General features: G+C 47.0%; 2 protein-coding genes and 1 non-coding gene across 3 annotated transcripts; 2 read left to right on the top strand and 1 right to left on the bottom strand.

Moving 5' to 3' along the window:
* The first annotated feature begins 1,346 nt into the window (after window positions 1–1,346).
* Window positions 1,347–22,785, top strand: LOC122381569 (RAB11-binding protein RELCH-like). The gene is made up of 8 exons (XM_043365905.1): window positions 1,347–1,370; window positions 1,429–1,699; window positions 1,982–2,117; window positions 2,799–3,113; window positions 17,151–17,270; window positions 19,109–19,577; window positions 20,359–20,454; window positions 22,156–22,785. Exons 1-6 carry the CDS (start codon window positions 1,347–1,349, stop codon window positions 19,257–19,259), a joined length of 1,017 nt encoding a protein of 338 aa, XP_043221840.1. The 3' UTR covers window positions 19,260–19,577; window positions 20,359–20,454; window positions 22,156–22,785.
* On the bottom strand, window positions 2,366–2,439 carry Trnai-aau. Its single transcript has one exon. It is a non-coding gene; the product is annotated as a tRNA-Ile (tRNA).
* On the top strand, window positions 6,811–16,735 carry LOC122381582. The gene is made up of 6 exons (XM_043365923.1): window positions 6,811–7,525; window positions 8,097–8,290; window positions 8,719–9,162; window positions 10,567–10,882; window positions 12,409–12,543; window positions 15,174–16,735. The coding sequence occupies exons 1-6, from the start codon at window positions 7,257–7,259 to the stop codon at window positions 16,192–16,194; spliced, it is 2,379 nt and encodes a 792-aa protein (XP_043221858.1). The 5' UTR covers window positions 6,811–7,256; the 3' UTR covers window positions 16,195–16,735.
* Window positions 22,786–23,756: the final 971 nt, after the last annotated feature.

Genomic DNA, 23,756 nt, shown 5'->3' with positions numbered 1-23,756 from the left:
CCTCATCACCCTCCTGGACCAGGCCTTCCTCTGGGTGATCTCGGCCGGCCCGCACCTGGACAGGGTGGAAAACGACTCCATGGGAATCACGTGTGAGTCACAGCCAAACGCTCTGACGTAGTAAATAATAATTGTAGATCGCGGCGGTATCCGCTCACAATTCACATGTTGTGTCACCAGATGCGTATTAAGATTTATTCGCCTAACAGTGGTTATTTGTCCGGCTGTATCTAAACGTGTGATCCACCTTCACGGGGTTGTGTTGATCCCTGAAAACCTGGATGCATGGTAATTTAACTATTTCCGCAACACAGCCTGAGTGTACACGATTTATTCCTGCTCTCACCCGAAATAATGCCATTCATTGGTTGTTCGTGTGCCTCATCGCCTCCATCCCCAACTCCCCGTCTCCCTTACCAGACCGTGACCTGACCTCCCCCGTCCCCTCCCAATACCCACAGCGGACCGGCTGCCGCCTCAGGATGGCCCTCTGTCTGATCTTAAGGTACTGCACGGATACGGCCGGCGGTTGCGGCATATGGTGGCAGCATTCGACGAGTATGTCACCCAGGAGTGGTACCGCGTCTGGCCGGCCCTGGAGTGGCTCACCAATGAGTGGTAAGGACTAGGGAGGCCGGGAGGGGTACAGGTGTTGGTTATATGTCACCCAGGAGTGGTACCGCGTGTGGCCGGCCCTCGAGTGGCTCACCAATGAGTGGTGAGGATACGAGGGGACAGGGTTTCGTTACCATGATGAGTGGTAGTTTATTTATTAGTGGTTAATTTATGATGAAGTGACGGTGTAAAGACTAAAGAGGGAGTGACAGGGACACGTCTATCCGTGGAGTGATGTCTATCCGTGGGGTGTCGACGGTTAGTAGTACATCTTAATACACTCTTCTCTTATATGTGTCGCGACATCTATTGAACGTGTTACATGAACTACGTGACGTGTTACGTGGCCGGTGCCCGTCGTCCTCCGCCAGCGTTCCGGAGCTGTTCCGGCTGGCCGAGGTGCTGCCGCTCTCCTTCCCTGACGCGGTGTATGAAATGGCCGCCCTGCTGCGGCACACGGCACACCTGGTTGGACCCACCATAGCCGATACTAAGGTAAGGGAGAAATAATGCCGTGATTATGAATGTCCCAGCAGCACACCATGTCCTGTTCAGACCCACTGTCGCGGAACTGAGGTGTGATGATGCTCCTACGAGAGATTCTACCACGAGGATACTTATTCGCGAAAGTCGCCGTTCTTTTTTTCAGTTTTATTTTATTTCTGTGTATTTTTTGCCTCCTCAGTGATTCCAGGTGATTTGGCTGATTTTATCGTGTACTAAGGTGGCATATGAGGCATGTTCCATCTACCACGGTCAGAATGGTTAACAACAAGCTGATGTATCCCAATTCCCGCCTCTCTCCCCCCTCAGCTGTGGCCGTGCTGTGAGTCGCGTCTGCGCGGCGCTGCGGCCGCCGACGCCCCGCCGCCGGGCCTCACCTCTGCGCTCCTGCCGGCCGTGTGCGCCGGACTGCTGGCGGCGCCCCTCCCCGACTCCGACGCCCGGCTGGCGCGCACCCTCGAGGATGCCCTCTACCTCAGCGCCGCCTGCCGGCTGACGGGCGAACCTCTAGCGGCGGCGGTGCGGCTGCTACTGGAGTATCCGGAGCGGCACGCAGCGCTGCTGGACCTCCTATGGAAGGGTGAGCAGATGGGGCCGGGGAGGGAAGCAGGATGTAACGATAATGAGGGTGAATATAATGGGAGTTGTTACTTATGAAGACTTCGGTGGTGGATTCCGGAGAGGGATCCAGCAAGACCAGTTGTTTTTGTGTGATCAGTGAATGCAGCTGGTTTTCATGTTATTTGGTTGCATGCTTATGATTATATGATCTACGAGACTTTCCTTACAACTGACGCTCTAAACTGGTCCCAATATTCATGCCATAGTTATAGAGCTTGTATCCTGCGCGTCTCGCCCCCAGGAGTGATGCACTCGGTGGTCGAGGTGCGGGAGACGACCGCCCAGCTGGCCGGCATGCTGGTCCCCGAGGTGCCCGAGACCGTACTGACGTCCCGCGTGCTGCCGGCGCTGGTCACACTGGCGTCCGACCCGCAACAGTGAGTAAGGCGGCACCGCCTCCCAGGGCTGCGGAGTCGGAGTCACCGGGAAGCCATCCCTGGGGTCGAAATGACTGATGCTTGAAATTTGAATGACAGCTTCGGGTGGTACCGCGAAAATCAAATTGAAGTGCCGTGATGAAGTTTGAAATTTGAATGACCGCTTACCGCGAAAATCGTGGCTAGGTTCAAGGACCAAGGTGCAGAATGTTATGTTTTCATCCATGATACGTGTCTGGCGAAAACACTGGCCAGTGTGGGGGTCGAACCCACGACATTCGCGTTATTAGCACGACGCTCTAACCAACTGAGCTAACCGGCCGGCGATGTTACGTTGCTGAATTTTTATAAATATCAGAAGAAAGGTACCATTTGCTTCCCAATTTTTTTTTGTAATTATTTTGAGCGCACTTTTGATCTCTTTTTCTCAGCGACTTATGACTGTCGACCACTCCTAGCACGAGTTCTAAGCTCAAGCTTTTACCCACCAGTCACCACGTCCACAGTCTTTCGCTCGCAGTTTGACTAAGTGCGCGCCCGCCGTAAAATCAAAGTGACCCTGGACCTCATCTCAAGAGCCTACTTCCTTCCACAGCGATTCTCACCATCTATCTCTGCCCCCAGCACCCACCATATCCCTCCCCAGCACCTGTCTGTCTGACTGTTTCGTCCCCTCGCCAGGCTGGTGCGGCGCGCGGTGGTGCCGGCCCTGGGCCTGGTCCTGGAGACCCAGCCGGGCCGGGAGCCGTCTGAGAAGGCCCGTCTGCAGGTGACGGCGCTGTGCCAGGACGCGGCGCTGGCCGGCCCGCTGGCGGCCGCGCTGGGCCGCGCCGCCGCCGCCGGCCGGCACACAGAGTTCTGCCTGTCGCGGCTGGCAGAGCTGGCGGCGCGCCGCGCGCCCGCCGACGCGCCCACCCTGCTGGACGCCTACACGGCGCTGGCCTGCGGGCATGTGGCCGGGGAGGCCGTCAGCAGGGACGTCCTGCCGGCGCTCAGGTCGGTCATATGTCTGCTTCACTCTTGGTAAACACTACGTCTTATTGTTATATTAATTGTAACTCGGCTCATTTCGTTGGCAATTGAGTAAGCTGACAATCAGCTTTGCGTTTGGACTTTCGCTTTAGGTTTTTGTTTCGTACTTTGTTCTCCATCATGCATGTTATAACGAAAGGTGGAAATCACAGAATGAAGCAAATCTACCTGCGGTGCCGTTAATTTTCGATTAAAGTCATCATCGATGCACCGGGCTCGGGCAAGGTCGGTGGTGGTTCTGTAGTGCCATTTGCAATAAGCACTGCTTAGCGGGTCACCCTGGCGCGTTTTTCATTATTTAAAACTTACCAAGTGCCAACGAGTTGACATGCTACCCAGCGCCTCCTCTTCGTTGACGTTATATTTAGCTATCCGACGCCAGGGTATATTGAATCCGACGCAAGCATGCGTCCAGGAGACCAGGTTTGATTTGAACATTATTGAGCACTTGATGCCCGAGAAGTCGCCGTGGCTGACAAGGCATAGATATCTAATGCGCAGAGGCATATAGATCTTATATCATATAAAGAGCTCTATGTGGTCAGGGTCACGGACTTTTGTACTGTGAGATCGGTGGATCGAAATTCAAATCACATTAACATGCCGGCTACTCAATGTCGTTCACGTTCGCAACGGTGTGCGCCTGAGAAATTCAGGGTAAGTATTTATCCAATGAAGGAATATGTTGCAAAAGAAAAGGTTGCACCATGTAACCGAATTACCAGTTTTGTTACCTACGGCTCTATCGATATAACTAATCCATGGTCAAGCCTTGTCAAACCAAAGTCCAAGATTCCTTTACCCCAAGCCACTGGGTAAAGGCTTTCCTTTACCTGGATTTGGTAGCAATAATTTGGATTCTCGTAAGCGGCGACAGATATTGCGCGAATGTTTCGTTTAGCTTGGTGTGTGTTTGGCGCGCTTGGGTCTTTGCTTGGGTCTATCAGTTGGTGACATACCAGGGAAATAAGCTTAAATTAGAGCGCTCTATTTATTGCTCCTGCCCCATGTTGAAGAGATACCCCTAAAAGCGTGATCTTTTATCGGCCCTTACGCAGCAAGGCAGTACTTCTCAGACCGGTGGATGGTATCTATAGAAAGAGAATGCGTCAAAGATTAACATGAATTAATTAAAATAACATTAAAATGTTGATTAAGCGTGTAAATTAGTCCCAAACATAAGCAAATTATTGCTCCTACCTCGGCGACGGCGCTCCCCGCAGTCAGCGGAGAAGCTAAAATAAAAGCCACCATCCTCCTCCGTAAGTCAATTTTAAAGCGGCCGAGTGGACCGATGCGGGGCCACCAAACTGAGATAAGACGTGGCTAGCAATTGCAAACCGCCATAGAAATCAATATTAAGACGTACAACATGGGATGATTACTCTGAAGCCGGGGTGAAAGCATGAGTACCTAGATAGGAAGAAACGAAATGCATAGATTGGTTGAATTATGTACAATAGGCACAGCTCAATAGATGAAGCCATTTCATGTTGACATTTGACATCATAACCCTTCCTCCCCTCACCTATGACCTAAGTGCATTGGCAGTTGCCGGCATAGTTTTTGCGCACGAGTGTAATTCGCCATCGGACCGCAATGCATGTTGCTAGGCCGCTGCAATTACAACGAACATACGAATACTGCCTTCATTTGTAGACGTTTGTTTTTTAGGCGGTCTTTGACGTACAAGGGGGCATACCTGTCGACAACTTGAGTTTCTCCGAATTTCAAAAACTCCCAGAATTTCAATTCCTTATGCACTGTTGTAGGTACAGCTATGTTCACAAGTTTTCGTTTCCTCCTGTTCTAAAAAGGATGATATTTGTCGATTTCGTGCGTCGCTGATAGGAGGGTGCGTTTAATAATTAGGCCCAACGCTATCTGCATCCGCGAGTACCTTCAAAAGGGAACAACAGTTTGTTTCCATTTATTACACTATGGGACATGTGACAAAATGACCACTGGAACACGCATGAAACGGAGCTCATATTCCTAAAAATGTCTACAATCACTTCTTTTCTGACAATATTAGCAAATACCATCTCAAGTTAGGTGGTTGACAGACAGCCAATGGAGATCTGGGGAGACTGAGTGATGCCAATTCACCACTTAACTGATAATGAGGGCTGAGGGGAGAGAAACATGCAACATGCACAACTGACAACTTGACAGGTGACAAAACACTACCACTATTGTGCAGTGCACAACAAATTACAGCAGCCAGCCCCAAAAAATGCTTTTGGTGGCTAATAACCAAGTCACTAATAAATGTCTTATGTAGTTGCAGCTGAACACTGCACAATGATCACACTGTTCACGCATTGAGTGAGATGCCACAGGTGGTTTGAATCACACTTTGGTACAACTGCAAATCTGAAGTGTTGTCATGAGGTTCATGCCTCCATGATCACAGCACTTTGGTTGTGGTTGGCATAACACTTGTAGTCTGCAGAGTTCCACATGAACTGCAGACACCTCATCTGGTGGTCTTCATGTTGCTCAACTTCTTCAGGAGGCAAATGTCGACCACTCAGCAGAAGCATGGTCCTGCAGAAAAGAAAGGTAATGCATAAGGTACAAACATTATCTGCTGAAACAGCCCCTTCTGTTGGCTGTTATTAAACTTTTAACATAACATAAAAACATGCATTCCATGTAGGTATATTACATTTGTTGAAGTAAAATTCTGCCGGCTATTTCAAAACCAGAAAATAAAATTATATTGTGGCATAATTCACATGCTCAGCCATCAGTATCAAAAAATAAATTAATTTAAAATTTGGCATATTCTATTAAACACATTCATAGAATATTCTACTTCACGTCATAAGGACTCGCAATCTTTCTGTTGGGTGTTTGATTGATGCATTAACTAAGTTTGTCTTAGGTTTTGTTATTGCAAAAAATTCATATTGCATTATTGTATCAAAATACTGCCAGCAATAACAAAAGAAGAACATGAAATGTGAATGAGCAAGCCGCCTTTCCTAAAAAAGGGTTACTTTGAAAAGAATTTTAGTTTCTTTTAAGGAAAAGGAGAAATGATTATCAGGTAATTATCAGAAAACCACTCAACCAGCAAGTGGCTGGGTGGTTTCACAGCAAACATGAAGCCAAAACATATACTTACATTTATCTAACAATTCAGCCATTTGACTACTACAAGGATATGTGAGCAGAATAAGAATCCAATTATCCAATGTTGACTTCCTTGCAAAGTTTATGCCTTATTTTATGAAAATGTGTCACTAGAATATGATACTTATCATCGAATATTATTTAATTTACGATTTATTTCGATCGAAACGCAAATGGAGTCCCGCGCCATTTTCGTCGACGATGAATATGATCGTGTTTCATGAAGAGATAAGGGGTTTCAATGGTCTTTCAAAGCAATAATTTGATGCAGCTGGTTCAAATGGCCATCAACCATTTAAAACACCGAAAATACTCACAACTCCGTCCCAACGACCACACAGCACCGCGCACGCCACACAACTGGCATCAAACTGGCATAATGCCAAAACTGCTGTCACAGCAGAAATGTTTTTTTTTCTCGATTGCAATTGTAGAATTATTTATTAAACAGAAGATGATCTTTCCGAAAAAGCGACTGATTTCATACACAGATGCATGGAAAATAAAAAAAATCCCGGTAAGTTTATTTGTATTGTTTTGTCGATTTTGACATGCTCCTAGTTTGCAGCCATATTTCGATATGTTCTACAGGGAGTTCAGAATTATTTCAGGACCAATCTTTTCCTCGTTCATTTTCCCGTCGATCATGAAATTTTTAGAGCGGAACAATTAGTTTCCAGGCGGTCCGAGCGGTTTTCGTGAGAAGGGTGCAAAAATCGGCGTCATTTTTAGAGCCTCGACACCAGCTCAACACAGGACCCTATGGGAGACGGTGAAGTAGCGGAAGCAATAAATAGAGCGCTCTAATTTTAGCTTATTTCCCTGTAGTGTCACCGACTGCTATCGCTGTTGTATTTGCGCTGTGTATTTTGATTTGAGCAAGATACCTATATTGATATTTGAGCGTCCTATTCAGCATTGGGGGTACTACGGATTGTGCGTTGAGTTATGTGATTACATTTGACAATGGAGTTGCTGCGTTCTGATCTTTTCAAAACTGGTAAATTTGACAACATCATCATCAACTTCACTGAAAGCGAGGTTCTCTGCAGAACGAACGTCAACAATGAAGAAGAACTTGCAACTTGGAAAGAGCTCTTCTGTCGTGCTTCACAGACCTCACTGAATGTAGTATACACTAGACATCCAAGTGGTGAACGTATATTTTTCAGTCAGAAGCTGGTGTGTCAGTTTGCTGTCAAAAGACACAAGGGAGTGAAGAAGCACAGCACAGGGTAAGTCAACTGGGTAATGTTGGGGCAGCCGGCAGAGGTAACAGTGGGGCAGGCGTCACCAACAGCTTTCTGTTTCAACAGCCAAGGTGGATGCATTATTAGGGCCCAAATGCATAAAACATTTACGCGAGATTACCCATAATGCTCTGACACATTTTTTATATAAATTTAGTCAAACCATTTTGATAGGAAGGATTCACAAGGAACGGAGCCACCGCTAAGCGAGGCTTGTTGCGGTGACCAGACCTTGGCCTCTACATCAACATCAGTCAATGCTTTGCCATGCTCCAAAGTCCAAATGACATTTTGACCTGGCTGACCTGACCTGATGTGACATGTAACATGTAACATGTCATGTAACATGTAACGATGTGACTTGTAGCTTGTCTATTGAAAAATTGTGATAAAAGCTTCACCATACTTTTGAGAGGTGTTCCCGTATTTCTACGGCCATCTACTCGGAAGCCCAGCCGCCACCAAAAGGTGACCCCTCCAACCCTCCTGTTAGAATTGAAGTCGAGTGTTTTTAAAACTGCAAGGAAAATAACACGTCTTTAATGGTCATTTGCAGATGCCCCTTCAGGATGCATATCCAGATCAAGAGAGCAAGTGAGCGAAAGGTGAAAGACGACGCATTGCTAAGCACTCATCCATGCGTAATCGTCCTTACCGGAGAACACAACCATACCGAATGTGCGAAGTCGCTCAAAGAGCTTCGAGTGCTCCCTCAGGTGGAAAAGGAGTTCTTTGAATACTTTCGACGAGGTAAGCAAAGCTAACATTGGTTATCCGCCCTTCCCTCTTCATCAATGCTTACTTGTCCTGGCTTTGGAACATGATCTTTCTTTTCCGGACCTGTTAAGATTACCTATCAGCAGTACATTATACAAATATGCAGAAAGTTAACATCTTGTAGTAACTGTTATCGATCGATATAATATAATCAAAGCGACATGCAGTGCTCCGTTCCCTGATAACTGGCTTTTGATCTAGTATTATTTATTAACACTATCAGTTAATACTCAAACATTTTCAGTGACGAAAGCCAAGAAAGTTCAATAGACGAGGAAATCCTAATCGAAACGATATGCACAATACGTATTGCGACACTCAAAGAAATTGTGTGATTAAAAAAGCTGACAATTCCAAATAACTGTAGATTAGACACTTAGTTAATTCCATCCATTTCTCAGGCATGCGCGTACCAGAGGCGCAAAGATACCATCGCCTGAAGATGGGTCTGGGTTCGGAGTTCTGCACGGAAGAAGACCGCGGCGACATGAATCCGTCGCTCCGAGCCGTCGCCTACATGCAACGGAAGTGGGCAAAAGCAACTGCTGGAGGCTGCAACGACGAAGACATGCTCGCCGCGCTGGATAGATACGCAGCTACCACCAATAGTGTGATCGAAGTTGAGAGAAGCAGCTCGGGCTCCTTCTGTGTGGCTCTCGTGTCGCCGTTCATGGAGCGCGTCCATGCCCTCCGAGAGGCTGGAGAGGTGGTGTTTGTTGACGCCACAACTTCTGTCGACCGTCTCAACACCGCCATCGTGCCACTGCTCTGCTGCAGCCCTGCCGGAGCCCTGCCTTTGGGAGTGGTGTTCTCCTCTTCTCAAGACGAGGCTCAACTGACAACAGGTATGTTTGATGCATTTTCTTACTTGTTTGCATGGCATTAAGTTTGATGTATTTAACTTTTAATTCTTTTTTCTGAAGTGTTTTCAATGAAAATGTTTATCCCGCAGTTTCCTTAGATCTTGTCGCGCATATTAACCCGCGCCCCGCTGGGCTATTCAGCCATACGCGCCCTGCTGGGGGGGGGGGGGGGGCAGATTCTGCCCCCCCTGTCTAACTTCCGAACCGATGGTCGTAGAAAGACGGGGAAAACGGCAATCGAAAGCTCTCAACAAGGCGGATCTTAAGAGCCCATTTTTTTTTTTTGCTTAAGTAGGTCAGAGGTCAGGTCAAGGGTACAAAATGCAAGTTTCTACAGTATCGGCCTTGCACCGTAGTTGCCGAAGAATGGACTGAGACTGATTGCCCAAAACGTGTTAACCAAGACAATATTCATGCATACAGTGTCATTCAAAGGTCAAGGTCAGGTCAGGTCAGGTCACGTCACCAAAAGCAAAATATAGAAAAGGGCATGTGCGACATATGTTTTATGGGTCATTTTACTCATAGAATTCAATAGGCACACTCAATAAGTGATATGGACCACCTCTGGATGAATTTCAGGTCGAGGTCAGGTCAAGGTCAGGTCAAGTGAGGTCAAATTTTGAAGCTGGTTGTTAAGGCCTAAAAAGGTGTCTATCTGATGCAGTTTTTCACGGCGAATCGAATGGTGCTATTTTCGTTTCCGTACGAAGTCTAGAACTTCAAAAAAAAAAGATTTTTCAAAAAAAAAATTGTGTCGTGACGTCATAAACTTTTGAATAACTCCCACATTTTTTAACAGATTCTTCTAAAAATTGCAATGTAGGTGCACATAGACCACTGCTATGACGTATATTCCGGTTTTTTTTCGATACACTCAAAATTTTGGATTTGATAATTATTTTTCCAAAAAAGTCAGTTTAAAAAAAAATGGGCCAAATTCCAAAATTTTCAAAAAACCGAGATTGCCATTTGATAGACAAAGTAGAATCACGTATAACCTTTTTTGTTACGTCTTGATTCCTTTAAAAATGAAGATGTTAGCGGCGTTTGAAATTTTGCCGTTTTTGAGGCGAAAATGGCGAACAAGACGTCACTAAAACGTCAATTTCTAAAAAAAAAAATCCGACGGATTTGGCTCAAATTTTCAGGGAACGTGTCAAATTGATGTATGATAAGGTACTGAAAGTCTGACGTCGCTGGCGTAACGCGTTTAGAAGTTATTGGCGAAAAACGGGAGGGGGGCAGATTCTGTCCCCCCCCCCCCCAGCTGGGCGCGGGTTAAGCCATTGCAAGGATACATGTATCCCCTCGCCTTGGGGAATATGCTGAAATGCTCATGATCCTCACGAATCGCAACAACAGGAACATTTGCTTTTGTTCCAGGCTTCAGGCTGCTCCAGAAGGCTGTCGGCCATGCAGCCTTCAATGGACGTGGGCATCCTTCAGCGTTCGTCACGGATAACTGCGATGCAGAACGAAGGGCTCTGCGGACCGTCTGGCCTGAAGCCGAACAGTTTCTCAGCATTGCCCATGTGCTGCAGGAGGTCTGGAGGTGGCTCCTCGACCCCATGCATGGCGTCCCGAGGGACCAACGTCAGGAGCTGATGGGCGTCGTGCGGAAACTGGTGTATGCGGAAAGCCCAGAACGCTTCCAGGCTCTGTTGGCTGCAGAACACGTAGCCCATCAAGGTTTCGCCAGGTTAGTGGATGTTGCCAGAAGTCTAATATTTAAACAAATTTACGCATGACGATCATTTTTCAACAGGTATTCGTTAATTTATATTAGATGCCACACATTTTAGCCCAGGTACCTAAGTCATTAATTTATAGTCCCCAATCTAATGGTTTAGTGTTAAGAGTGGCTATTTATTTTTACCGCTTGACCGTTGTAAAACCTGTTATTATATTTCACGGATGCTGGCGGATGCGTCAAAGATAATTTGAAATATCTTTTTTTTTGTACATCCTAGCACTTGCATCGATACTCAACCACTGAAAGTCAACAATCATTCATGAGGCATTGGTCTCAACTCTCAATATAAGGGTTCCAGAGGCCAGTAGTTGAGATTGAGCCTAATTGCTCCCAACTTAAGACTGACAGCTGCTAGAACGACCCAGCTGTTATGCTGGGACTGAATGCGCCTCGCCAAGCTCGATCGGGGCAAAGGTGAGGAAAGTAAAGCGGCTTGAACCTTTTCTTGAGACGAGTAGTAGGGGAGACCCGGGAGGTATGGGCCCCCTGGAGGTATGGGCCATCGCAGTTTTGAAGAAGTGTTGCATATTTTTACACATTTGACCTCGTAAACTGGTAGCAGCCATTCCGTTATACAACCTACATGATTTTCAAAATCTTCCTCAGTCTTTTTTTGGCAATGAGCGGTGATAAAGCGTTTTTGCCCTCTTCGAGTAAAATACTGTACATACAGAAAATTCGTGATAAATTTGAACTAGGCTCGATTTCTGATGTCAGACCAATGCTAACATAAAGTTTAAAGCATGCAAATTAAGACTGGATAGACAATTGGAAGCTTTCTTGCAAGATTATGAGCCGAAATGCTACGCAAATTCTGGCGTCCTAACCGGGAGGTTCGGGCCACCCACCCCCGTTAATCCTAAATCAATGAAAAGATGCTTTCATTGAGTGTCATCTTCAATAAGTTTTATTTTTGTCGCGCAAGGTTGAAAATTTGACTTCAAATTTCATTCGAACAGAAAAATATTATTTATTTTATTTCATTGTGCATGATTGAGTTTACCAAAATACATATGTGCCCAAGTGATCTCCATGAAGTAAGCTGTTGGCCGCTTTTGCGATTCCTGGGCTCTAAGAGAGGTCAAGGTAGATACCAGCTACAAGTATTGTTCTCACTGTCGAGAAAAGAATATGAAACATGGCACCGGCCCATACCTCCCGGGCCATGGCCCATACCTCCCGGTGCATTTTGATGGATCGAAAAAGCACTTTACTTATTTAAAGCTATCTCGAGACAAAGTAGTTGATCCCAGATGCCTAATATCAGGCACAGTTTGCAGGCGAAAGGCAAATTCACGTGCACAGAGTGAAAACCCGGGTCTAGCCACTGCCCACTGGAAAATAATTGACTTTTCACAAAACCGGCCCATACCTCCCGGGTCTCCCCTACCTACACAGCTCATGAACACTCAGTGTGTCCACAAAGCGTCCACAAATCAAGTTGGTGTAATACTGAGCCTATCGTCTTTCAGGTACATGGAGGGCCTCTTCGAAAGGCGCGCTGAATGGGCGATCGCGTGCCGCCAAGCATCCGCCCTTCGAGGGAACCTTACCAACAACTATGTGGAGGCCACGATGCGCATCATCAAAGACATCGTCATGAAAAGGTAACTATCAGCTTCTACATCAATTCCTGTTTCCTTCCTTCCTTCCTTCCTTCCTTCCTTCCTTCCTTCCTTCCTTCCTTCCTTCCTTCCTTCCTTCCTTCCTTCCTTCCTTCCTTCCTTCCTTCCTTCCTTCCTTCCTTCCTTCCTTCCTTCCTTCCTTCCTTCCTTCCTTCCTTCCTTCCTTCCTTCCTTCCTTCCTTCCTTCCTTCCTTCCTTCCTTCCTTCCTTCCTTCCTTCCTTCCTTCCTTCCTTCCTTCCTTCCTTCCTTCCTTCCTTCCTTCCTTCCTTCCTTCCTTCCTTCCTTCCTTCCTTCCTTCCTTCCTTCCTTCCTTCCTTCCTTCCTTCCTTCCTTCCTTCCTTCCTTCCTTCCTTCCTTCCTTCCTTCCTTCCTTCCTTCCTTCCTTCCTTCCTTCCTATCTTCCCTTCCTTCCTATGTTCCCTTCCAAATTTGCTGTATCATACATTGATGTTAATACATTATGTCAACTCACCTTAACGTTGAGTGATGGACGGGTGGTATACGAATATTTCACTTGACTAAATATTATACAACCTACTAAATGCCTGTCGATCTCCCGATGGTTTGTGGTCATTCCGTCTGCCCCTATTGTCTTGTCAACTTGCATCATTTTACTGTTTGGTCAACCTACAGCATTTTACACGAATGTTAATAAAAGCGGAGTATAGCACTGCCGTTCTTGGACCACTCCATGAAAGGTAGTTCTTTGTTAACACCTGGGAAGAGTTCAGCTTCTGATCGTTTGAATTTAGCCTTAACGTTTGCCTTGGTTGAGGGTGGAGGGGGGGGGGGGCGCTTTTCGTCACAGCTGACAAATATTTGTGTGTGCAAAGAAAACTGCGACGCATAGCGCCGCGAAACTTGATGAAGCTTATCATGGTTCAATTTTGCGTTGTGTGTCAAATTTGGCCCCAGGTCGCCTAAGGTCAGGTCACCAGCTCAAGTTAGGTAACCAATAACCATGTCTTTAAAAATGTGATCCTGGCATGCCTACAGTTTATCGTCTACAAGTCTGAAACTCAGTGTATCAGTGTTTGACGGGCGACAGGATGTATGAAACGTTAACTTATTTCTGATTACATATTTGAATGTGGCGTTTAGTCAGATCAATTTTGCGTCATGTCCAAGAAAGCCCAAATCGGGAAAATTACGTCTGATTACTCTTGACATGAACTGTGAATTGTGATCTAACCTAAAAAAATGATCGAAGTACTTTTTCGTCTGTGACAGCCTTATGAATATTTTGGTAATGGTTACTACGTCATACGTGGTCCGGGAATCTGAGTTAGAGTCTAAAGAGGACGTAAAACGCTCCCCTCGTCTCAGGGTGCTACAATCGTTGCACCGGCCCTGGCGTGGTTTGATTACTTATATGCTTGTTACATGTAATGCATTCGTGATTGTTTCCACAAGTGTGTTGGGTGTGGGGGGTAGGGGGGGGGGCGAAACGGCCCTAAACGGCTGCGGATATCGCCACCAAACTTTCAGGACCCCTCCGGGCATCAATTTTACACATTTGTGACCAAAAACCTTTCAGAGGCTATGATAGGTTGGCCAAAGTGACGTCATGTTCTGCCATTTTCGACAAAAAAGTTTCGCGAGAAGAGTCGTCAGGCCTACAGCTTTGGAGATACAGACAAACGTTCAGGACATTAAAAGGTGTAGAATTGACAGGGCTATAAAACTGCCATCTCGGATTTTTGCTATTTTCAGATTTTGACCCCTCAAAGTCTAAAAAATAATTTTTGGGATACAATAGTCAAATATTCTCAAAACTTTTTTTTTTCAAATTTCGGAAAAAACGAAATGTATATGATAGTACCCACCTTCTTCTATCCACATACCAAATTTCAGATCGATACCTCTTTTTGGCCAAGTTATAGCGAAAAAACTGTTCAAAAATGATGACGTCAAATTTTCAAATTCAATTTTTTTTAGCAATTCTAAACCACGTAGCGCAAAACAAAGACCACCATTAGACGCCCCGTCACGAGCTGCATCCAATCGATACCCATTTTATGCAAAGTATCAACTTTGAAATTTGACCTTATTTGACCTGACCTTGACCTGACCTTAACCAGAACACAACCTAAACTGGCCCCAAAGACTGCCTGACCCACATAATCGCATTTGTCATGTGAATGGACCATAAAACATGTATTACACGACACTTCCATATTGTAACCCTCAGTGACCTGACCTATGTGACCTGACCTGGTATCAGTGACCTTAGATAACAAGATGTGTTTGACGAACAATTCTTTATCGATGCTTTTCACTAACATACCAATTTACTCGATTTCACAATGCGTTTCTTGAAATGCCTGTAAACGGTGAAAATGCGACTTTTGACCTGACATGTGACGTCATCGGTTGGACCGAAGTCAATGACATTGGATCACAAGGTAGTTCCTTGATGGGACTATCGAACGCCGTTTGAGTTTGGAAATCGGCCGGTAAATTTCCGAGATCTTAGGGTCGAAACGCCCCCCCCCCTCCCCCTCCCTACGGGTGGTAGGGTCCGCCGATAGGCCTACGGGGCGCGGGTTAAGACACTGAACTGCGTTCAAGTCTCAACACAGTTGTAATCTGTTTCTGGTTTCCTTCGCAGGTGTAAAGCACGCAACTCATGCGAGCTTGTCATGATCATGGACGAGATCTACAACGGCTACATGGTACAGCGCCTGATCGACTTCGCTCTCGACCGTCGCCAAAGCAAACGTTTGGCACCACCTACCATGAACGAGACTTCTATCACCAGAGTAGACGACCACCACTTCCGCGTGACGTGCGAATCGGACCCGAACGTCATATACAATGTGGCTATGGACTTGGGAGTCTGCTCGTGCCCTCAGGGACAATCGGATGGCATCTGCAAGCATCAACTGGCCTGCTCTCATGTGAGAAACATGACCCTGCCACAGGCCTTCAACCCCATGACTGCCGAGAACCGACGCTGGCTGATGTGCCTGGCGTTGGGTGAGGATAAAGCTTCAGACGCTGGCTTCGTGGCAGAATCGTCAGGTGCGCCAACCAGCGAGAGAGGGGCCACGGTGCCCACTCTTCTGCCTCCGTCAGGTGACGACTCGGGCCACTCAGGTGAAGAGGCAGGCGCTGCAATTTGGGACGATGACGACCTCGATGCTGTTGAGTGTGTTGTTGCAGGATTGTCCTCGTCAGCGAACGCCTCCGAGACAGACAAAGTGGGCCCGTCCGAGCTTCAACAAGGCTCACCAGTCGGGCAGAAACCATCGACGGAGCTGATCGACAGCTATCTGTCGACCATGCGGCGTGTGCTTCTCAAGTACGGGGACGGACAAACGAGCAGTGCGCTAGTCAGGGCGATTGGCACGGTGGCTGCTCTGAAGACGAGCAACGAGCTGAACGGCTATCTGCAGTCAGCTGAACCGCCCTCAGAGTGCCTGAGCAGTGGTTGTGCTGCGCGAGGCAGCATCCGGCCCACCGCATTCAGTCGGTGGCCTGAAGACCGGCCGTTTGGCGCCGGTCTGGGCGGGGGGCGGCGCCTGCGGAGCAGCCGCGGAGCCGCCCCACCTGCGAAGCGTCCCAGGTCTAATGTTGACGTTGTCATTGAGAGCGTAGCCAGTGGAAAGGCGCTTGGTTCTGGTCAGTAATACGAAACTCGACGCCACCAATGGGCGACAGCACGCGGTAAATGCTGGATATGACTGTGTGCATATGCAAACGCCTTTCATGAGACTGTGACTGTGTTCAGCAGCATGTATAATGGATATGTGTCTTGTCTTACAATTGTGTTTGTTACTGTACAAATGTTTCATGTCTTGCACGTTATGTGTATTGTGTATGAAGGGGCCTCAGGACTGCTGGTGAAGCTGCATGCTCACATTGGGCTACAATTGATTTAGCTGTCCATATATCTTGTCTAATCGATAAAATAATCTAGGAATCCATCGTCTTTCGATGTGCGTTTCATTATAACTCTAGCGTTTTCACCCTCCAACGATTTGCTTTCACCAATATCGTCAGCATCGCAACAAAGTTGGTAATTCGGGTATAGACTGCAACCATTTCTTTTGCAACATATTCTCATTAGATAATATGTTGCATATTCTCGTACTTACCTTATATCGCATAGGTATTCTCATACTTACTTTGGATGTCTTAGGCTTACTCCATTGCGAATGTAAAAAAGTGAGCATTGGCCGGCATTTTTATACAAGATCGCGAGTCGCATAGGATTCAATCCACCGGCCTCACTGTGAGTATATGACTATGACCACTCGGTCGTAGCTACTTCTCGTCTTAGAAATGCTCAGTTATGTTCAAATCGAACCTACTCTCAATTATGCATGATTGCGTCGGATAGCATATGACGTCAACCAAGAGGTGGCGCTTGTTGACATGCCGACTCGTGTGATCGACTTGATAAATACGCCACCTGGGCCCACAGCCACCCATTCATCCATTTGGACAAAATTTCTGGGGAAAAGATAATATGTAATTGCACCAATCGCTCCCGTGTATCGCCGGTTCGTCTGACAATGTTTGTCGCAGGATTCTTACAGATGGTTTGTCGCTGCTCTGAGTTAGTTCGTACTGCCGCCGCCAGGTGTCTGCTGGACACGTTTGTCAGTGTGGGGTCGCCACAGGCGGACGTAGTGGCCGCGCTGATCCGCGACTTTGACCAGCGCGTGGCCGCCCCGACACCGGACGTCCCTGCGCCGCCCCAGTGAGTTGGGCGTCCTGGACTCGGCCTGGAGACGGGGTCGTGCTGCCTGGTGGTGAAGGCCATAGACGCCTGGCATCATCTGTTTCAGAATCAGCAGTTTTAACTGGTCTACTGTTAACGCCAGACCCCTTGAGACCCTAATTGTTCGCGATTATTTTTAAATGCGTGGAAGAATTTCAACCAAGCTCAGGACATGGCCGTTTCAAGACCTGCCGAAACTTTTACAATTTAGATATTTTGTCGCTATTTCAATATTTCAGGCACTTCTCATTGACTCGTAATGTTAAATTTCGAGCAAGATTTTCACCCGGTGTGTAGAGGATATCACCAGTCAGTCTGTGATACGTTTTGACGTCAAAGCTAAGCCCCGCCTCTGTGGTCTTGGCCTGCGGCGGTTTCGGGCCGGCGCGCGGTCACTCGCGCTGTGGCGGGGAGCGGGGTCGGTCGAGCGGTGCCGAAAGCCGGCGGAGTTGTGCGTGCCCAAAGAGCAGTGCCCAAAGAGCGACATGATGACTGAGGAGCCATAAATGCTCAATGCGCATTGTTTGTACAATGCTGATAGGTTCGCTGATATTTGTTTTATTTTTCATAAGCTGCAAATGACGGGCAGATGGCATATACCTGACATAAGGTTTGGAAATATTCACCTGTATTTAAAGCCTATGGCTTTGCAGATGATGTGATAATGGGATGTCGGATGTCATTAAGTAGTTGCTGATTTGTACATCGCTATGCAACCATCGAACAACGCAATAATTAGTTAATTGCCTTCGCTTCACATCATAAGGCTCGCTCGTATTTCAAACATATATCCTACATCGAAAATCGTATTTGTTAGGAATCTTTAACGTTTGTTCGAAGCATGTGTGAGTAGTAGGTTGAGGAGTGATGGGTCTCTTGGTCCTATATACAAGAGTCAACAAGAGCCTAACACCTACTTGACCGTCTGCTGCAATTTGAATTGATACCTAGCACGTGAAGCGTCAGCGAAATTCATGGTCCTTTACAGATGGCAGGGCAGTCGTGTGTACAGAGGTCGCTGATGGGCACGGGTCAATGCCGCAGTCGTGGGCGGAGCCTAATGTCATGACGTATGAAAGCCTCTATCCAGGATGGAAAAACAGTTAACATTACGAGTCAATGACAAGTGCCACAAATATTTAAATGACAACAAAACGTATTTGAAGAAAAAGTTTGGGCAGGTCTTGAAACAGCTATTACCTAAATATGGTTGAAATTATTCCACGCATTTAAAAATAATTGCGAAAAATTAGGGTCTCAACGGGTCTGGCGTTAACAGTAGTTACTGCTAATGCACGTTCCGTACAAATAAATTATGGGCTTCACCCTGTTTAACAAACACGATAGCAATAAGAAAGTAACTGTAGTCAACGTCTTTCTCGTACGCTATAGCTTTGTACATATTTTCGCATTAGTCGTCCAGTCGCATGCTTTCTAGGGGGACAATAGGAGCATTACGGGAGCATTTGTGTGTGTTTTGGTATATTGTCCGGTGCCATGCTCAGTGTTACTTTAAAATAATTATCAAAAAGTGCCCTCAGCTGACTCAACAACTGTCAAAGCCTGCTATACATGTGTATTTATTCGTGTTGGTGTACCACTGCGTCAGCCTCTGCCCAGTGTCCTGGCATCTGTTTACCACTGCGTAGCCTCTCCCCAGTACCCATTTCGTCATGTTCCATGTCGCTATCGCCAGGTAGCCTCTGCCTGTGTCCCTCTGTGCGGGTGTTTGTCCGGGACCCGGTGTGAGACTCCTCGGTCGGGGGAGTCCCCAGAGCGCTCTGTGTCCGTCTCTCAGCGTACCGTCCGTCCTGCAGGCCGCTGACGGCGGCGGCGGCGGCGGCAGCAGCGGTGCCCGCCGTTCAGCAGGGCATGGTCGAGGTGCGCAGCCGTGTCACCAAGATGCTCAGCTCGACGGCCATCCAGTCCAAGTCCTCCCAGCTGACAGGACTCTTCAGGAAAAAGTAGCGCGGCCAAGTGGGTGGGTGTCGGGTCGGGGTGTGCCGGGAACATAAAAGGCTGATTGAGCATTCCATAGGGAGTTATTGCTGTGGGTAGGGCGGGGTAGCCGATTTACTAGTGTAGATATTATGGCCAGAAAAGTGGACTGAAGAAGAGCATTTATGAGATATGCGCACATTTTATAGTGTAGTGCGTACTGGTTGCGGGTACAAATATCTCGTGCATTTCCTACTAGAATTTTTATGTAACCCACATCTTATTTTTATTGGGAAATGGATTGGAATGTGATAATTATTTACAGGATTTCAAACATAACAAAAACAAGCGTACCGGGACGGCTGGGACCACTTCTGCGCCTGCCATCTATCGGGCAGTGTTTGGAACTACAGCGGGCGCCGGCCGGCCGCGCCGCGCGGCGCCGTTACCGGGCTATGGAGGCGAATGAAGTGGTATAAAACCAGACGAATTTTACGCTTGTAAAGCAAAAAACGAAAAATGTACACTCACCACAGTGTTCAGCAAAGTACTGGGAACAATATGGATATAATTCAAAGCTAGTACGATGCGAACTGTTGGTTCCCTAGAGCAGTATTTACATACTTGTAGGAGATAGGACTTTAACATTACGGGAGCTTCTAAACTGCGCTCGCAAAGTACTTGATTGTAAATATTTTCATTTAGAGGCAAAAATCTAAAAATGTACAGTCAGAGCGTTGTTCCCAATGCTTCTAGGTACACAATGAGCATAAATTTAGCTCGAAATGTCATCACACATTGGTTCCCAGTCCAGTTTAAAACGACACTTTGTGCCGCAGAGCCTATCTCTTCCAATGGATGGCGGCTGGGTGGCGGTTGTAGTGGTGGACAAGACAATTCTTGAGTGAAATGAAATCATTTGCTTTCAAAGAATAAATTTGAAGAACTTGTAATAATTGACAAAAGATCGTTAATTACAGTGTAAAATTTCAAGTTCATGGCAAATGAAAATATTTTAAACAATGCTAGTGAACCCCAGTACCGCCGCGCGAGAAAGCAAGTACTCGACGCACGGTCTGCCCGCTACTTCTGAAAATGGTCCGCGGCCGGCCGGCCGCGACCCGACACGGTCCCTTACGGGCGTTGACGTTCTTTTTACGTTTGCTTGAAAGCTCTGTGTTAAAGTTTACGTGAAATCAATAGTTTGTGTAGCACGATCCGAAACGTGCAGCCATGGATGATATAACACTGGATTGGTGTCTCGTGGAAATTAACATTGGGATCCGCGACATTGGGATCAGGCCTGCCATCTAGCGAGAGAATTATCGTAAGTTAGGAGCAAGCCGAGTGAACGCCATCTCTCAGCATTATGACACACGTGGGTGTGGTGTGTTAGTTGGCTTGAAGTGCAGATTCCCACGAGTTGGAGGTAATCTTATTGGACCCGAGACGACAAGAAATGTCTTAAATGCTTGAAAGCCAAAAACGTCAAGCAGCTTTTAGGTAATAACGAAAATAAAATGCGTAATACTGTGTGTATTGAAACGCCCAGTCCTATCGGCTTGTACGACCTTTTATATGGTCATTTACTCACAATGGTACAGCAGTTTGACAATATGTCATACATATTTGGTAGGCTTATTCCTTCTTCTCCGAATTTCGCCCATCTTTCTTCATCTTAGTTAATGTTACGGCACGTGCCACGTGCCAACTTAGGGGTGTCGAAATTGTTCCACATAAAGTAACTCCGCAATGGCTGGGCCCATCACAGTATAACTTGGTCAATAGTTGGGCACCCAGTGGCCAATGCATTTCCATGTGTCACTATGGGGGTGTTACTGCGCGTGCGCACGTGCGGGGTGCCGCTTCCGTATCTCAAGAACGGCTGGGCGGATAACACTCAAACTTGGTACACAAATGTCACATCGATGCTCACACTGCATTGACCAGTTGACATTGACATTGGTGCAGAGTCGTTAGGAAAACGATGAAATGAGATGCGCGGTGTTTACTGTTTATGCCTTTCTGTTCCAGCAGCTGATTGATCCGCAACAGGAGATCCTTGTTTGTGAAGGCTTCATCTCCCTTTTCCACTCCTTGTTTAAAATAACATTAACAATGTACGAAGAAGATCACACACCAAAGTTGTTTTAGGCGGCTATCTTGGGCCAGGGCTGCGGAGTTGTAATAGCCAGAGTCAGCGGTTCTGTTCCGACTCGGAGTCGGTTGATTTTCAAAAGCTGTAGTCGGAGTATGAGTCGAACGTCACCGAAAAGTCATAGACTCCACAGACTTACCAGGGCTGCAGAGTCGGAGTCAGAGTCGGAGTCTGTGTGAATCGACAGTACTGCCCGGAGGAGTCGGAGTCGATATTTGGATACCGGAATCGTTGGAGCCAAAGTCACTGAAATTTCGTCGACTACGCAGCACTGGTTGGGTCCTTTTCATAGACCGTCTTGAATGACATATTGAGTGGCAATGACGTTAGCAATTCCGTTTAACTTTCACATTTGACTTATAGATAGTACTTACGTTCGTTTTGTTCTTTGATCGGACAATTTGTTTGATTTAGGCCAAGTAAAGACTCAATAGAAAAATAACGTAAACGACACGTGCTGGCGAAGTCTCCAATAACTCCCTGTTTCACGATTTAATGAAGAAATAACATGGAACTGCTTATCTTATTACTGATCCTGCACATACATCTGTTAATTTCTTCGCTTTTACTGACATATAAAGATATAACCTTTTGAAAAATTGCACAACAAGCCTGCTACTACACCACACTCCCGTGTGTCACAATGCTAATCAGCGGCGTTTACTCGGCTTACTCCTAACTTACGATAATTCTCCCGCTAGATGGCAGGCCTGAGCTCAATGTCGCCAAAAACTGCGAAGACACCAATCCATTATTATTTCATCCATGGTGCAGCCATTAGTGTATGTAGATAAAGCCAGTGAGTTTCCCTGAATTTCGCCATAGCGAAGAACTGCGGGCTGTTTATCACAGCCATGCTCTAACTTGCCATTGGTGTAACAGCCAAGAATAGTTCCAAGGCACATGTGACGGCGCCGAGTTAGAGTGGAGGGCGCGTATTTCGAGTTTCTCTGAAGGCAGCTGGCTGTCGCGGAAGAGTCAGTTACAGCCCCCCCCCCCCCTCGAGTTCCACCCCCGCCGTCGCCGGTGTCCCGTCGGTGGCTCTCGTTGCATGCTGCGGGAACCGTCAGTGATCCGGGTACTCTACCGTCCATGCTTATATCGTCCGTGGCATATGCTCGCTGCTGTCGGCGTCCGGGAGTCTGTGTGAGGACAACAGGGTGTTCAGGGGACGTTTTATCGGATGTGGGGGGCGCCGCCGGCGGTCAGGGCGGGGTCTTTATCAGGTCACGTGCCACCCAAGGGGACCGTTGACCTGGCAGTGCTGGACCCGCCATATGCTGAGTGTTGTGATACCGGGTGAGGTTGCGCGATGCGATACTGACGAGACTTAATGTGGCTGCTTGTCATGCTGTGGTTGTGCCTTTCGCGCCCAAGTGAATACATATTGCGCCTATATCGGATTGTGTTTGGGTTTCGGTCACGCTGGTATTTGTGATTGCTAGTTTTTAGTTGTTTGCTATTCAACGTGAACCTATAATGATAATGGGCGAGAAAAGAATGCTATTCAACTTGTACACTTTGTACATTTAACAAGTGCTGGTCAAACACATCCATGTTTTGTGACGTGGCCCAGCTTATCTTCCTTGCCGGATGTTTGTGAAATGACGACGGCTCTTGGCTGCGAATTTCCGATCTCGGGAACATCACATCAAAAGGATGCAGTGAGGTTGCATCTTGCTCGGTCGTTGCCTCCGGAAAGGTGATGTATGTGGGTGTCTACTTCGTACTTGTAGGTACAGTCCACAGCAGAAGTAATGTGCGGTTTCAGTCATGTGTATGTTCTGCTTCTGAAGCTTAGGAACGATTAGCCAGACTACAATGAAACTTTGAATGTAGCTTACATGTATCGCCACCTTTGCAGCTGCAACTTTATCTATTGACGTCTTCTTTTCGATCACTCCGCATTAAAAAATCGCCAGTCAAAGCCATCCGTTGAGATTGGTAAAACCGCACATTGCTTTAGCGGTGGGCTGTACCTTTTATTGATATACACGAAATGGTGGTGTAATTGCCACACTAAAATATGTACATTTGAAACCATGGACTGTGTTGGGGTTAACAAGATGTTTGAGGTCATCCAAGGCATAAGTATGAAGTCACCCGAGCCTCCACGTGGTCTAACCAGTGAAGAATGGTTGAAGTGCTGGGCTGGCACACTATTGCGTCACTGAACTCACGACTCAAAGCGGCAGAGTAAATACACTCGGGCACCTCGCTCATAAGGCGACCACTCTGCGGGGTCTGCACGTGCACAGACGTGCATATAGGGAGGAGCCATCATCGCCAGTCGACTCCGAAAATCTTGCGCTGCACGTGCACACGGCCACGGGCGGCCAGCGCACACGGTCGTACACACACCTGGAGGT

The sequence above is a fragment of the Amphibalanus amphitrite genome, unplaced genomic scaffold (genome assembly GCF_019059575.1).
Source record: "Amphibalanus amphitrite isolate SeventyFive unplaced genomic scaffold, NRLGWU_Aamphi_draft 000122F_arrow, whole genome shotgun sequence".
Lineage (NCBI taxonomy): Eukaryota > Metazoa > Arthropoda > Thecostraca > Balanomorpha > Balanidae > Amphibalanus > Amphibalanus amphitrite.
The sequence above is the reverse complement of the archived record's forward strand: the minus strand, read 5'-3'. Positions and strand labels throughout refer to the sequence as shown.